This window comes from Gorilla gorilla, chromosome 1 (assembly GCF_029281585.2).
Source record: "Gorilla gorilla gorilla isolate KB3781 chromosome 1, NHGRI_mGorGor1-v2.1_pri, whole genome shotgun sequence".
NCBI lineage: Eukaryota > Metazoa > Chordata > Mammalia > Primates > Hominidae > Gorilla > Gorilla gorilla.
Window position 1 is genome coordinate 218,725,931 of NC_073224.2, and position 16,578 is coordinate 218,742,508.

Below are 16,578 nucleotides of genomic sequence, written 5' to 3' on the forward strand. Positions count from 1 at the left end.
CGTTCTTTCCCACTCAATGCTACTGTGCTTAGGACAAGGCACCTGCTAAGGAGTGGGGTGTGCGGGGTTGGGGGTGGGAGTGATCTTGGCAGGTCTAGCTGGGAAGAAAATCCTTATCAACAAATGTCACCCAGCATAGGACACTGGGGAGCTGATCACTTGCTGCTGGTCAAAGGGTGCTCCAGTCCTGGGGAAGGCCTAGGTTTGAATCCATCCACAGAGCTCAGTTAAGGCTGCTGATTAGATATGGCGGCTCAGGTCATGTCCCCAGCCAATATGGGAGGCGGCAAGGTTCATCCAGATGAAGGTGGCATTTAGATTTAGGCTCTGTCCTTTCCCGATAGGGTGACCTTGGGCTAGTCACTTTTCCTCTGTGTCCTCCGGAAATGGGGCTCCTCATTCACCTCTCAGAGCGTCTGAGGAGGAAGTGTCGACACAATGGGTGTGAAATGCGTGGGTTACAGGCCGGCGAGTGGCATTGGTTACGCGAAGTCCCCGCGGAGGGTCCCTATCCAACGGGTTCCATTCCGGTTAAGCGGTTCCTTCTCCAGGGGTTTTTCGCCTCGCCGCTGCCTCTCCGCCCCTGCGAGCAGGGCTCAGCGAACAGCCGACTCCGGGGCCATTACCATTGTTCTTCGAGGCTGGGCCGCAGGGGAGGACTCTCGCAAGCCAGACCTCGCCTTTGGTCTCTCCCTCCGCCCCGCACCCGCGCCGCTGTAAGCCAGCGAAGCCCCCCTCGCCGATCTTTGCCGAGGAAGCGAGTTAGCCCCTGAGCGCTCCCGAACGGCGGCCGAGGACGCACCCGAGCGTCTCCGAAGAATCCCGACCCCTAGCAGTCTCCGGAAAGAGCCGAAGAGGCTTACCACCCTCGGTTTCCCGAGCCATTCCGAAAAAGTCCGAAGTTTTCCGAGCAGCCGTCCTGCCGGACTGCTGGAGGCGGCCACAGCGCCATGTTGGATGCTCTGCTCGTTGAGTGAAGAAAATCCACCGGCATCGCCTGAGCCCCGCTACCGAGAAGGGCGCCGCTTCCTCCGGGGAGGGGGATAAAGATCCCCCGCCGCCGGCCCATGAGGATATTGCCGTGAAAGGTCCGGTCTCTCCGCCTCCTGCCCCCGCCGGGTCCGGCCCCCCCCCTGGGGTCGCGTTGTCACGGAGACCGGCAGCCGGTGGTGCTGGCCCGCGGGGCGGCTGCTGCTGCCGGCGGCGGCGGCGGCGGAGGCGGCGGCGGCGGCGGCGGCGGCGTCGGGCGTGTGTGACCGGCCCCGGCCCCCTCCTCCTCCTCCTCCCAGGCTCCCCCCAGCCCCCCGCTCCCGCCGCCTCCCCGGGTCTGCCCCCATCCCGCCCCCCCGCTGCCCCCGCCCCCTGCACCCCGGCGCGCCCGGTCCCGCTCTGGGGGGGTTGGTGGCTTCGCTTTGCCATGAGTTTACCGCAGAAACCGGCTCTGAAATCAGGCACAGCGACTGCAGCAGGAACCGGACCCGGCACCGGAGCGGCGGCGGCGGCGGCAGCAGCGGTACCGCCTCCTCACCCGGCGGCGGCAGCAGCGGCGGCGGCGGCGGCGGCGGCGGCGGCGGCGGCGGCGGCAGCGGCCCCCCCTCCTCACCCGAACATCAGGGCCCTCCAGACTCAGGCGCCCCAACAGTATCCTTTTCACCTTCCTGTCGGCCCTTCGGTTCTCGTCTTCGCAGTCCAGGGGGACCCCGCAGCCCAGGGGACCCTCCTGCCGGCCGCCACAGCCCAGCCAGGAAAGGGACAGCGGCTCAAGCCCCTGCATCGGGCTTGGGCGGAGCTTTTGGGGTGCCCCGGCAGCAGCACTGCGGGGGGACCCCCAGACCCTCTGCAATACTGTGAAAGCTAGCTCCACTTGGCCATACTTCTGCAGCCCCTTCCTTTTAGAGCTTGGGGTCCCTTCTCCCCTCCTCCCCTAAAGGTACCCTCCCCCCCTTTATTGGGCAGAATTTGCTTGGTGCCTGGGACCAACCCTGCAGGGAAGGCTTTTCTCTGGTTGTTGTGAGGATTACACCCTCCTGCTCTTCACCTCCCTTCGGCTCCTCCTACAGCGGGACACAGTGGGCTTCCCTAATTATTATTAGTACATAATAAACTTTATCGGTACATTTCTTGTTTGAAACTAATCAGCTCGTTTCCGAGGTAAGTTGGATTTTCAGTCTAAGGTGAAAATGTACAGAAAGCAGTTCCTCTGGATAATTTTTTTTTAGTAATGGGAGAGTTGTGATGTGGTTTGTGGTAGAGATCTGAGGAGGAAATGTGACGCCGGACGCTTCCCTGTCTTTGACCTTTTTAAAGGAAGAGGAAATTCACCGACATTACCCATCACCCACAAAAGTCTCACTTCTTGGAAGATTTGTGTTAGGCTGAATATTTTTAATGGGCTTTAATTTACTTCTCATAGGCCTGATGTCTAGAGAGTTACCGGGGCTTCTGGAGGAAAGTCTAGTATTGAATGTTTCTAATTTCATGTTATTTGCTCGATTGTAGAATTTTGGAGAGCTTTGATTGAAAAGACTTGGTGATGGGGTATTTTAGTCAAAAACTAGCCGGTGAAGGTGAAACGTTGAATTCATGAATTCCACGGAGATTTAGAAAGGTATTGCGTACCTGAGAATAACATTTCATCATGCATCACCTCCTCCCTACACCCACTGTATTTGTGTAAATCAATAAATAATGATTGGATGTTAGATGTGTTGTGTTTTTGTGTTTGTGTCATCGTGTGTTTGACTTTTAGAGATTGTAGGATGTTTGAGCAAGTAAGAAGCTAACTGCTGTGAGGTCCCCAGATTATTTCAGTCTGTAGTTTGATTCTTGTCTGTATAGATTACTTTGAGAAGGGAAAGCAATCTCCCTTCTAGAGTCATTTCAGGTCATTGTTTGTTTTCTGCCAAGTGTCATTTTCTCTGTTCTTTAAACCTAGTTCATGTTTTTCAATCCAGGCACCGTGGTGCAGTGTAAAGATAAATTCCATTCCAGTGTGACGTGTGTACTGATTTCATAATGTTTTTATCCTGCATGATTCTGTTCAATTAGGAATTGTTCACCGATGGGAAAGTGTGGTGATAACTTAGCGTTGCTTATGGAAAACCTGGTTGGTTTTGGTCAGTGTCTCTGGGGTGGGGGAAGGTTGGCTGGTTTGCCTACTTAAAGGCAGAGTTCAGTGTTGAATCTTTTAAACCTGTCTTTGCTTACTACTTTGTGAGTTTAAATTCCTTTCTAATTTCATTTTTTACCTTGATTGCCTATACTCGGTTAGGACTTTTAAGTTTCTGAATTGTGCCACCACGTAAATTACTCATTACCTGCATCTTTGAGCTGTTTTGGCAATTGAACAGAAATGAAAGGAAACCTGTAGTAGGTGTCCTTGATGTACAGAGTAGTAAGGACCACAGTGCTGAATGTGACACTGTTTGGTGAATTGGGTGGCTTTTTGGGACACAGCTGTGTTTCAAGTATGCTTTTTCTCAGTGCATTTCATAGAAGGCCTTATAAAAGCTCTGAGTTGGTTGCAACATTCAAGTAGTTACAAAAGCTGAAACTTAATTTTCTTTTGAATAAAAAGCACTTGTTAAAGAGATAAATTTAAGTGTAATTTCCAGTGTAGATAATTTTAAACCAATTTTAGTCATATGGAACACTTACTTTTGTGTGGCTTTAAGTTTTTACTTTGCCTCATGCCATTGAAGCTAAAATTAATCTTCCTCTTGATGTGTTTCACAGCTCTTATTGTTTTCTCTTTGCTTTTACACACTGAAAGGTTACAATTGCTAAAATAGAAAATTTTATTATATAAACAGTAAAGGAAGTATAGGTTGTAGATTTCATCAGACATACCAGTGGTGAAGTGTTATCAACTGGTAATGGGGTATTGATTAAAAAAGGATTGAAATAGAGCAGTTCTACTTTTCTACCCTGAGGGAGTATGGGAATTTGTATTTGACGCAAGTGGTCATTGTTCAATAAGTTGATAACATTTAAGCATCTTGACAGGAGTGCATAGCTGGAGTTGCACTGTTCATGGCTTGAATAGATCTCCAGACCCTCAAAGTATGTGGGTATAGTTGTGTTTGCATTGAATTAATAAGTTCAGACAGGTTTATTTATTTATTTTTGAGACAGAGTCTTGCTCTGTCGCCCAGGCTGGAGTGCAGTGTTGTAATCTCGGCTCACTGCAACCTACGCCGGCTGGATTCCAGCCATTCTCATGCCTCAGCCTCCTGACTAGCTGGGATTACAGGCGTGTGCCACCAGGTCCAGGTAATTTTTTGTAAGGCGTGATCAGACTGGGTTTCACCATGTTGACCAGGCTGGTCTCGAACTCCTGGCTTCAGGTGATCCGCCTGCCTCAGCCTCCCAAAGTGCTGGGATTACAGGCATTGAGCCACCGCACCTGGCCCTGATCTGGTGAAACCTGGTCTCTAACGTACAAAAATTAGCCGGGCGTGGTGGCGCCTGCCTGTAATTTCAGCTACTCAGGAGGCCAAGGCAGGAGAATCGCTTGAACCCAGGAGGCAGAAGTTGCAGTGAGCCGAGACTGCACCACTGCGCTCCAGCCTGGGTTACAGAGTGAGACTCCACCTCAAAAAAAAAACAAAATCAAAGGTCTTCTAGAAAACGTTTGAAACCCACGTCTTTTTTTTTTTTTGAGATTGAGTCTCGCTCTGTCGCCAGGCTGGAGTGTAGTGGCATGATCTTGGCTCACTGCAACCTCCGCCTCCTGGGTTCAAACGATTCCCCTACCTCAGCCTCCTGAGTAGTTGGGACTACAGGTGTGCGCCACCATGCCTGGCTAATTTTTTGTATTTTAGTAGAGACAGGGTTTCACTGTGTTGGCCAGGATGGTCTTGATCTCCTGACCTTGTGATCCGCCTGCTTCTACCTCCCAAAGTGCTGGGATTACACGCGTGAGCCACTGCGCCCGGCCGAGAACCACATCTTAAGTCAATGGAAAGGATTCCTGTAATCCCAGCACTTTGGGAGGCCGAGGTGGGCAGATCATGAGATCAGGAGATCGAGACCATCCTAGCTAACACGGTGAAACCCCGTCTCTACTAAAAATACATAAAATTAGCCGGGCGTGGTGGCAGGCGCCTGTAGTCCCAGCTACTTGGGAGGCTGAGGCAGGAGAATGGCGTGAACCCGGGAGGCGGAGATTGCAGTGAGCCTAGATCGCTCTACTGCACTCCAGTCTGGGTGACAGCGAGACTCCGTCTCAATAAATAAATAAATAAATAAATAGGATTGCCACATTTTGCCATTTATATTGAGGCTTCAATAGATGTGGCAAGTTTATGAATTCATTAATTCAGCATCCACTGTGTGCTGCTACACTCAGTGCTAGACGTAGGATTGAAGAGCTAAGGTAGAAATCTTTGCCCTCAAAGAACTTGGTCCTTTTGGGTAGAGGTGGGTAAACAAAACGTCATGAGGCAAGTACAGTGATAACTGTGATAACTCTGCTGTGAGAGTAGTCTGGGGAAGGAGGAATTAAGGCTTTCTAAAAGAAGTTGACATCTCAGCTAAATTAGAAGAATGAGTAAGAATTAACCCAGGTTTACATAGCTTTCTCTTCTGCCGGCCTGCTTTTTCCAATTCCATTGCTGCTGCATAGAATTTTAATAAATGGATTTCAGTCACGTTTCAGGCTTTTTTTTTTTTTTTTTTTTTTTTGCTAGAGGAGGTACCAGAGAAAGTGACAGTCAAACACAAGCTAAAAATTCAAAGTATTTTCTGTATCATAATCTAAGGAATTAGTGTATGAGAAGGAGATACATGCCTGATATGATCTGTGGTGGGTCTTTTCCTGGTCTCCTTCCCAGTGCATCTCGTAATATCCTTGCCCTTTTAATACTAGACTTTGGCTTAGAAACAGTACTTGCTAGTCTTAAAATAGAAGTAGATTTACCTTGGTGTATTGAGAAGTGTACCTGATTTGGAGGCAAAAAATCTGGTTTTGAGTTTGGCTCTTTCATTGTAGTAGATATCTTATCTTAGACTAACCATGTAACTGCTTCAGGCATTGGTTATCCCTTCTCTGAAATGTAGGGTCTAGACTGATTTATTCAGTGACCTTCTTGAATTATAATTTCTTATGATTGTCTTTTGAGATTTGTGTTATTCTTGCAAGTAGAGAGGAGGGATTTACAGAAACCAGTTAATGTTTTCTTTGTCTGATGGTAAGTGACATGTTCTGTGGCGGCTTATTGATATTAGAAGATACTAACATAGGGCAGAGGCAAAGCAGCAGTTTGCTTATATAAGCTATTTCTGGTTTTTGGCTTGTTAATGTTAGATTCAGCCACAGAGACAGAAGCACCTCTCTAACTTCAGTGGTGAAGACTGTATAGTTAGTTGTGAGGTAGTGGGAGACCATAAAATAAGGTTGCCATGGTCATTTCCTGGCTTGTTCTGGGTGATGATACAGTTAGTTCATTATGAGATAGGAGGGAAAGTAAGTTCTGGAATAAACTCCTGTGGTGCTGTGTTGAGACACAATCTATTTTTACCTAAGGAATAATACTTTGAGCTAATATAATAGGAAAGTAACTAGTTCCTGATTATTAGCCACGCATATGACTTTAAGCAATGGATAAACTGCAGCTGAGACTTACATGGATGAAATATTGCAGGATCCCAAGCGACTTCTGAATTCTCAAATGGCTTCCAGTTCTTTGGCTTGCTGCCAACCAAAGGAATTTTTCAATCTCCTGTAGCTCAGCTGAAATTTGAGAAAGTTAAACTATTTTAAGTGCATTTGAAATTTGTTGGTTTTTATGACTTTTTTTTTTTTAATTTATTTTTTTAGACAGGGACTTGCTCTGTCACCCAGGCTGGAGTGTGATCTTGGCTCACTGCAACCTCTGCTTCCTGGGTTCAAGTGATTCTCATGCCTCAGCCTCCCAAGTAGCTGGGATTACAGGTGTGTACCACCACACCTAGCTAATTTTTGTATTTTTAGTAGAGATGGATTTTGCCATGTTGGCCAGGCTGCTCTTGAACTCCTGACTTCAAATGATCCATCCACCTTGACCTCCCAAAGTGCTGGGATTACAGGTGTTAGCTACTATGCTCTACCATGATCTTTATTAACTAATACTTGTTTTGTACTTTTTTTTGAGACAGAGTCTCTGTCGCCCAGGCTGGAGTGCAGTGGCGCAGTCTCGGCTCACTGCATCCTCCACCTCCTGGGTTCGAGTGATTCTCCTGCCTTAGCTTCCTGAGTAGCTGGGATTACAGGTGTGCGCCATCACACCCATTTAATTTTTGTATTTGGGGTACAGGTGGGGTTTTACCATGTTGGCCAGGCTGTTCTCGAACTCCCGACCTCAAGTGATCCACCCATCTCAGCCTCCCAAAGTGCTGGGATTACAGGCATGAGCCACCACACCTGGCCTGTTGTGTACTTTTTTGAGCCCACTGTGTGCTGCCTGACTTTATAAGACATTGAATTTTGCTAATAGAATGTAAACTCCATGAAGGCAGAGATTTTTGTTTGTTTTGTTCACTGTGGAATTGCTAGCACCTAGAATACTCCTTGACAGACAGTAGGCAGTCTGTAAATTTGTTTGTTTGTTTGTTTGTTTATTTATTTTTGAGATGGAGTTTCACTCTTGTTGCCCTGGCTGGAGTGCAGTGGCACAATCTCAGTTCACTTCAACCTCTGCCTCCCAGATTCAAGTGATTCTCCTGCCTCAGCCTCTAGAGTAGCTGGGACTACAGGCGTGCACCACCACGCCTGGCTAATTTTTGTATTTTTAGTAGAGACGGGGTTTCACCATGTTGGTCAAGATGTTCTCAATCTCCTGATCTTGTGATCCGCCTGCCTTGGCCTCCCAAAGTGCTGGGATTACAGGCGTGAGCCACCGTGCCTGGCCTGTAAATATTTATTAAATAAAAAGTGTGTTGGACTTTGGGAATCAATTTGAAGATAAGTTTTAGGATTAATATAGATGGCATCACAACTCACAGCATTCAGAGCTGCCCTCAAATTATTTTGCAGTGATGTATAATTGAATTGAAAATAATTCTGTAATTTCCTTTCAGATGGAATAGCATTGACCCAGTTTACAAAGCCATCTGAAGTGCCTGAGTTGTATTTGAAGTACGTATTGATACTGAGGATTAGGGTTGGTATGAAGGCCAAAGAGGAACAACATCTGTAGTCAAATATTATTATTAAAAACTTATGATTATAAGAGCAAGACATAATTAAATGAGAAATTTGGAAAAATATAGAAAAGTAAAAAATCACTCATAATCTTATTAGTGGAGACAACCCCTTTTATTTTATTTTATTTTATTTTATTTTATTTATTTATTTTTTTTGGGGGAGAGAGTGTTGCCCTGTTTCCCAGGCTGGAGTGCAGTGGCACAATCTTGGGTCACTGCAACCTCTGTCTCCCGGGTTCAAGCAATTCTGCCTCAGCCTCCCGAGTAGCTGGGATTACAGGTGCATGCCATTATACGCAGCTAATTTTTTTATTTTGGGTAGAGGTGGGGTTTCACCATGTTGGCCAGGCTGGTCTCGAACTCTTGACTTCAGGTGATCTGCCCACCTCGGCCTCCCAAGGTGCTGGGATTACAGGTGTGAGCCACCGCGCCTTGCCACTTTTTTTAAGAGGTGGGGTCTTACTCTACCTCCCAGGGCATGGTCATGGCTCACTACAGCCTTGACCTCCTGGGCTCAAGCAATCCTTCCACCTCAGCCTCCCAAGGAGCTGGGACCACAGGTGTGTGCCACCACACCTAGCTAATTTTTTTGTAGAGATGGGGTTTTGCCATGTTACCCAGGCTGGTCTCGAACTCTTGGGCTCAAGCCACCTGCTCACCTTGGCCTCCCAAAGTTCTGGGATTACAGGCATGTGTCCCAGTGTGTAGCTGTGATAACCACTTTTAACATTTTGGTGTATTTCTTTCCTGATTTTTTTTTTCCTGTGGATTTTAATATTAGTGGTCATACATTTTTGTAACATAAAGTCAGATTATGTACCTAGTTTTGTATCTTGCTTAATTTGCTACCTAAGTATCTGCCATGAAAAGTACTTTTTTTGGCCAGGTGTGGTGGCTCATGCCTGTAATCCCAGTACTTTGGGAGGCTGGGGCAGGAGGATCACTTGAGTCTAGGAATTTGAGACCAGCCTGGGCAACATAGTGAGACCCCATCTCTACTAAAAATTAAAAAATAGTTTGCCAGGAGTGGCAGTGCATGCCTGTAGTCCCTGCTACTCAGGAGGCTGAGGCCGGAGGATTGCTTGAGCCTGGGAGGTCAAGGCTGTAGTGAGACCTGATTGTGTGATTGCACACCAGCCTGGGTGAAAGGGCAAGACTGTCCCCAAAAAATAAAAAGAGATACTTTTTTTTTTTTAAAATTGAGACGGAGCCTCGCTCTGTCACCCAGGCTGGAGTGCAGTGGCACGATCTCAGCTCACTGCAACCTTGGCCTCCCGGGTCAAGCAATTCTCCTGCCTCAGCCTCCTGAGTAGCTGGGATTACAGGTGCCCTCCACCACGACTGGCTAATTTTTTGTATTTTTAGTAGAGACGGGGTTTCACCATGTTGGCCAGGCTGGTCTCAAACTCCTGACCTCAAGTGATCTGCCCACCTCAGCCTCCCAAAGTGTTGGGATTACAGGCGTGACCCACCACACCCAGTCAAGAGATACTTCTTGAATAGTTTTATTCTGTATCTACTTGAAATATAAGTGAACTTTTTGTTTATTTGGAATGTTTTTCTTGGGAATATTTTTTCACCTTTGGCTTTTAGCTTAGAAGTTATGACTGCACATTACAAAGGGGAATGTTCAAACCTTTATCAGTAAGTCAAACATCTTTTGAGTTATTGTTCCTGTAATGTTTTGCATTATTTGCAAGATTAAAACTCAATGTAACATCACAAGTTTTTTTCCCATACAATTATTTACATTTCTTTATTATCTCTTTAAGTTCATCTTTATATGTTCAAGTATCCTAAGTTTTTAAAAAAGGCTGGGAGCCAGAGTCCTAATTTTTTTTTTCTTTGTGACGGAGTCTCACTCTATTGCCCAGGCTGGATTGCAGTGTTGTGATCTTGGCTCATTGCAACCTCCACCTCCCGGGTTCAAGCAGTTCCCCTGCCTCAGCCTCCTGAGTAGCTGGGATTACAGGCACCCAGCACCACGCTTGGCTAATTTTTGTATTTTTAGTTGAGGCAGGGTTTCACCATATTGGCCTGGCTGGTCTTGAACTCCTGGCCTTGGCCTTCCAAAGTACTGGGATTACAGACGTGAGCCACCGCACCTAGTGTATTTATGTATTGGCCAGGCTGGTCTCGAACTCTTCACCTCAGGTGATCCATCTGCCTCAGCTTCCCAAAGTGCTGGGATTACAGGCGTGAGCCATCGCGTCTGGCATTTAGTTGGTTTTCAGGAAGTGTTAGTATCATAAGGAGTGATTGAAGGAAGGAGGAAAAGACCACAGGGATTCATGCGGGATGAGGGAAAGAGGATTGAAGTGTGGGAACAAACATAATTTTGGAATAAGGAGAGAAAATTAAGTGGGAATAGAAAATGAATACAGCCAGTTTTAAACCAGAATACTATTTTTACATTGAGAATGGAAAGGACTGAACCTTGAAGGTTAAATGAGATGATTCCTGACCTTTTTTCTAGGTCCTAGTAATTAGTATGTAAGAAATAGAACTTGGTCGGAGAACTTGGCCAGGTGCAGTGGCTCATGGCCTGTAATCCCAGCACTTCAGGAGCCCAAGGTGGGTGGATTGCTTGAGTTCAGGAGTTTGAGACCATCCTGGATGACATGACAAAACCCTGTCTTTACAGAAAATACAAAAATTAGCCAGGCGCGGTTGCACCTGCCTGTAGTCCCAGCTACTTGGGAGGCTAAGGTGGGAGGATTGCTTGAGCCTAGGAGGTTAAGGCTGCAGTGAGCCATGATTGCACTGCTGCACTCCAGCCTGGGTGACAGAGTGAGAACCTGTCTCAAAAAAACCCCCCAAAACAAACAAAAAAAACCCTTAATTCATTTATTTATTTTATTTATTTATTTTTTTGAGACAGTCTTGCTCTGTCACCCAAGCTGGAGTACAGTGGTGCGATCTCCATCTCAGCTCACTGCAACTTCTGCCTCCCAGGTTCAAGCAATTCTCATGCCTCAGCCTCCCGAGTAGCTGGGGATTACAGGTGCACGCCACCACATTGGGGCAATTTTTGTATTTTTAGTAGAGATGGGGTTTCACCATAATAGGCCAGGCTGGCCTCGAACTCCTGACCTTAAGTGATCTGCCCGTCTCAGCCTCTAAAAGTGTTGGGATTACAGGCGTGAGCCACTGCGCCCAGCTTATTCATTTTTTCGAGATGGAGCTGGCTGTGTCTTTCAGGCTGGAGTGCAGTGGCATAATTATGGCTCACAGTAGCCTTGATCTGGGGGGCTCAAGCAGTCCTCCTGCCTCAGCCTCTTGTGTAGCTGGGACCACAGACACACTCCGCTATGCCTGGCTAATTTTTTAATTTTTTTTTTTTTTTTAGAGATCTCAGTTTGTTGCCCAGGCTGATCTCAAACTCCTGGGCTCAAGGGATCCTCTCGCTTTGGCCTACCAAAGCGCCGGGATTACAGGTATGAGCCATTGAGCCTGGCATGGAAGTATGAATTTTTAAAAGGAAAAAAAAGAGTTTAAGACTTATAGTCAGGGTTTAGATAGGCAGAGGTGGGTGGATTATGATGAGTGGGTGATCAATATGAACAAAGATTTGGGCCTGAAGCAAGTGTAGTGTATGCTGTGTTCTAAGGATTTGGATCTGTGTGCTTGGAATGGAGGATTCTCATGGTAGAATATTCAAGATAATGGATCCAGATTCTAGAGCATTTTGAATAAATAAGAGGAAGTTAGACTTCAGCTGTGTGAAACCATTACTTTTTTAAAAAACAGCTTTATTGAGATGTAATCCACATACCGTACGAGTCACCCATTTAGAGTGTATAATTCAGTGGTTTTGGGTATATTCAAAACCAGTTGAGAATTATACAACTACTACCATAATTTTAGAATATTTTTGTCACTCCCCAAAGGAACCTGTTTGACTCCCCATGACTCCTCATTTTCCCCCAATTCTCCCTGCCCTAGGCAAGTCCAAGTCTATTTTCTGCCTCTATATATCTGCCTATTTTGAACTTTTTGCATAAGTGGACTAATGTATTTTTTTGTGTGTGATTTGTTTCAGCATAATGTTTTCAGGGTTCATCTGTGTTGTAACCATGTATTAGTACTTCATTTTTAAAATTATTGAGTAATATTCCATGTACCATGGACATTTGGGTTGTTTCAACTTTTTGGCCTTTGGATAATGAATAGCCAAAAGGTTGGATAACATTTCTGGCTCTGAATGATGTTGCTGTGACCGTTCATGGATGTTTTTATATAGATGTTATGTTGTAATTTCTCTTGAGTATATACCTTGGGGTATAGTTGCTGGGTTATATGAGGTAACTCCATGTTTAACATTTGGAGGAGCTGCCAAAATGTTTTCCAAAGTGGTTGCACCGTTTTATGTTCCCGCCAACAATGTATGAGGATTTCAGTTTTTCTGCATCCTTGCCAACACCTGTCATTATTTGTCTTTTTGATTATAGGCCATCCTATAGGGTGTAAAGTGGTATCTCATTGTGGTTTTGATTTGCGTTTCCCTGATGGCTAATGGAGTTGAGCATGTTTTTGTGTGCATTTGGCCATGTTTGTGTGCATTTGGCCATTTGTCAGTTACGGAGAATTATCTATATATATCCTTTGCCCAGTTGTTAATTGGGTCATATGTCTTTTTATTGTTGTAAGAGTTCTTTATATATTCTGAATATAAGTTGTTTAACAGATACAGGAGTTGCAAGTATTTTCTCTCATTTAGTGGCTTATCTTTTCATTTTCTTGAGGTCTGTCTCTGTCACCCAGGCTGGAGTGTAATGGCACAATCAGATCTCACTGCAGCCTCGAACTCCTGAGCTCAAGGAGCCCTCCCACCTAAGCTTCCCAAGTAACTGGGACTAACTGCATGTGTGCGCCACTACACCCAGCTACTTTTTGTATTTTTTGTAGAGACGGGATTTCACCATGTTGCCCAGGCTGGTCTCCAACTCCTGGGCTCAAGTGATCTGCCTACCTTCGCCTTCCAAAATGCTGGGATTATAGGTGCGAGCCACCACTCCTGGCTAGTTTTTTATTTTCGGTAGAGACAAAGTCTCACTGTGTTGCCCACTCGTGTCTCAAACTCCTGAGCTCAAGTGATTCTCATGCCTTGGCTTCCCAAAGTGTTGGAATTACAGACATCAGCCACCCTGCCCAGCCTTGCGCGTTAAAGTTATATAATCCATTAAGTGCTTGAGATTTAGTGAGGTGTGCTATTTATAAAATAAGGCCTATTGGATAAACGAACTTTGACCATTTCTATCCTTTTTTATGCCCGGAAAACAAGTGTTGTCTGCTTTTATTATTAAGATAAATTACTATTAGGCAGTGGTAGTTTTGTAAAAAATAGAGTATAAGCATTTGACTGTTTTGCTGTCCCGTGAATAATTGAAATTATGAGTTACAAATTCTTAGGTTTTTGGATTTTGCATAGTGTTAGTTCTGTCAGATTAAAATTGGTTGTTGATTGATATGAGGTTATACTCTCAGGCTATTCTAATGTATATGTTATTATAAAGAAACAAAATTGGAGCTGGCCACAGTGGCTCACACCTGTAATCCCAGCACTTCGGGAGGCTGAGGCGGGCAGATCACCTGAGGTCAGGAGTACGAGACCAGCCTGGCCGACATGGAGAAACCCTGTCTCTACTAAAAAAATACAAAAATTAGCCAGGTGTGGTGGCACGTGCTTGTAATCCCAGCTACTCAGGAGGCTGAGGCAGGAGAATCGCTTGAACTCGGGAGGCGGAGGCTACGGTGAGCTGAGATCACGCCACTGTACTCCAGCCTGGGCTACAGAGCCAGACCCTGTCTCAAAAAAACAAAACAAAACAAACAAAAAACAAAATTGGGAAATACTGCTTAATCTCTTGTTTAGCGGGATTCTTTTTGCTATTTAGGAAAAGACCACATTAAAGAAGAGGTTATTTTGTTACCTTTAGGTGTAATAAAAAGTTTATTTGTTTTGGATAAAGACTTTCCACAAAAAAACTTCAGTTGCTTAACATTGGGAAGTGGGAATGAGTGGAGTTGCTGATTTTGTAAGATTGTATCTGCTTTAAGTTTTAAATTATTATGCATGTCTCCAGCTTAGCTCTTACTCAGTATTCAAAGGAAGTGGGTCTTAATTAGTCCATGTATAATTTTAATGGCATCAAGTACCTAATTAATAATTGTTGAATCTTTGAGGCTAATGTAGTCAGCTGATACTCCCTGTGTTACATTGTTGATCTTTTTCAGAAATATTAGAATTTGAAAGTAGTCCAACTTCCTGGAATAAATGCTGTTTCAAAAGCAGACTACAGAGCACTTGACCTTAGCTTATTACCTTTTATATTGTGTGACTGAGTGAGTGTATTTAAATGTGGTACATTTTAGGTAAGGCAATGAAAGCTGAGTGTGGCTCCGGAATGTCACTGATTTCATTCTTGATCTTCATTAGAAAAATCATAGTTAAAGGATCCAAACATAAGTATGCATTAGCTTGTTTTCCTTTACACATAGTAGACAGTAAGTTTAAAAAGAAGTGTCTTTGAAGGGTGCCACCATGAGCCAGTGATTTTTCTAAGCTGGAAATGAGTTTGGGGATTTTTCTGGTTCAGCTTTCTGCCCCCTCTCCTGCCTTTGTTCTAGAGGCTGAGGGGAGGTTAGGGCAACTTGCCTAACCATAAAGTTCATGCCAACTCAAATTTATTTGAGGTCTTTAACAACACTGACCAGTGACCTACTAATAGATCCTGTTTCTCCTGTAATGGTCCTGGTTTGGATAGTAAATTATATGGATACCCCCACCTGGTAACCATTACATAGCTTAGACAATTAGGAATCTTTTTATTTATTTATTTTTTTTGGAGATGGAGTCTCGCTCTGTCCCCCAGGCTGGAGTGCAATGGCACCATCTTGGCTCACTGCAACCTCTGCCTCCCAGGTTCAAGCAATTCTCCTGTCCTTCCTCAGCCTATAGAGTAGCTGGCATTACAGGTGTGCACCACCACACCCAGCTAAGTTTTTGTATTTTTAGTAAAGACAGGGTTTCGCCATGTTGGCCAGGCTGGTCTTGAACTCCTCAAGTGATCCACCCGCCTCGGCCTCCCAAAGTGCTGGGATTACAGGTGTGAGCCACTGTGTCCCGCCTTTTTTTTTTTTTTTTTTTAAGATGATGTCTTGCTCTGTTGCCCAGGCTGGAGTGCTGTGGTGTGATCTCAGTTCACTGCAACTTCCACCTCCTGGGTTCAAATGATTCTCCTGCTTCAGCCTCTGGAGTAACTGGGATTACAGGTACCCACCACCACACCTTGCCAATTTGTATTTTTAGTAGAGACGGGGTTTCTCCACGTTGGCCGGGCTGGTCTCGAACTCCTGACCTCTGGTGATTCTGCCTGCTTTGGATTAGTTTAGATATCATTAGTTTATTATAAAAGACAGACATGGAAATTATTTACATGATGAATGATTTCAGAACTTTAGTGGAACGGGCAGCTTCACGTTGATGCCATTTCAATAGTGATTTATTTCAGTTTACATACTTTCCAAGAGTGTCACCATCTCTAAATGAATAATCCTTGTCATGTAGAGCTGCTTTGGCACCTCTATATTCTGGAAGAACTTTATCTCCAACTTTTTTTTTTTTTTTTGAGACAGAGTTTCGTTCTTGTTGGCCAGGCTGCAGTGCAATGGTGCGATCTCGGCTCACCGCAACCTCCACCTCCCGGGTTCAAGTGATTCTCCTGCCTCAGCCTCCTGAGTAGCTGGGTTACAGGCACTCGCCACCATGCTTGGCTAATTTTTGTATTTTTAGTAGAGACGGGGTTGCACCGTGTTGATTAGGCTGGTCTCGAACTCCTGACCTCAGGTGATCCACCTGCCTCGGCCTCCCAAAATGCTGGGATTACACTGGCACATGAGCCACGGTGCACGGCCTATCTCCAACTTTTACACTGACTGGTTGAATCTCTCTCTACCCTTTCGTTCAGAGCCTGACGCAGCAGCTACTGCTGTTGCTTGCCATACTTTTCTTTGAGATTTTTCTGAAAGGATAATGCTTCCTTTGGTTACGATTTCAGTGTGCACTTGTTTTTCTTTTTCTTTTCTTTTTTTTTGAGATGGAATTTTGCTCTTCTTGCCCAGGCTGGAGTGCAATGGTGCGATCTCGGCTCACTGCAACCTCCGCCTCCCAGGTTCAAGCGATTCTCAAGCCTCAGACTCCTGAGTAGCTGGGATTACAGGCATGCGCCACCACGCCCTGCTAATTTTGTATTTTTAGTAGAGGTGGGGTTTTGTCATGTTGGCCAGGCTGGTCTTGAACTCCTGACCTGAGGTGATCCACCTGCCTCGGCCTCCCAAAGTGCTGGGATTACAGGCATGAGCCATTGTGCCAGGCTGGCACTTGTTTTTCAA

The 16,578-nt window shown here is 45.3% G+C and overlaps 1 protein-coding gene across 31 annotated transcripts in view; it reads left to right on the forward strand.

The window, feature by feature from the left end:
• Positions 1-939: 939 nt before the first annotated feature.
• Positions 940-16,578, forward strand: part of EIF4G3 (eukaryotic translation initiation factor 4 gamma 3) — a 365,343-nt gene continuing 349,704 nt past the window's right edge. For 26 of the 31 annotated variants that reach the window (XM_031011513.3, XM_055386789.2, XM_055386751.2 and 23 more), the window contains exon 1: positions 1,409-1,641. In XM_031011513.3, the coding sequence (XP_030867373.3) occupies positions 1,418-1,641 (224 nt within the window). In that variant the 5' untranslated portion in view covers positions 1,409-1,417. The other 5 variants (XM_063702106.1, XM_031011534.3, XM_055386909.2 and 2 more) reach the window with 5 other exon arrangements.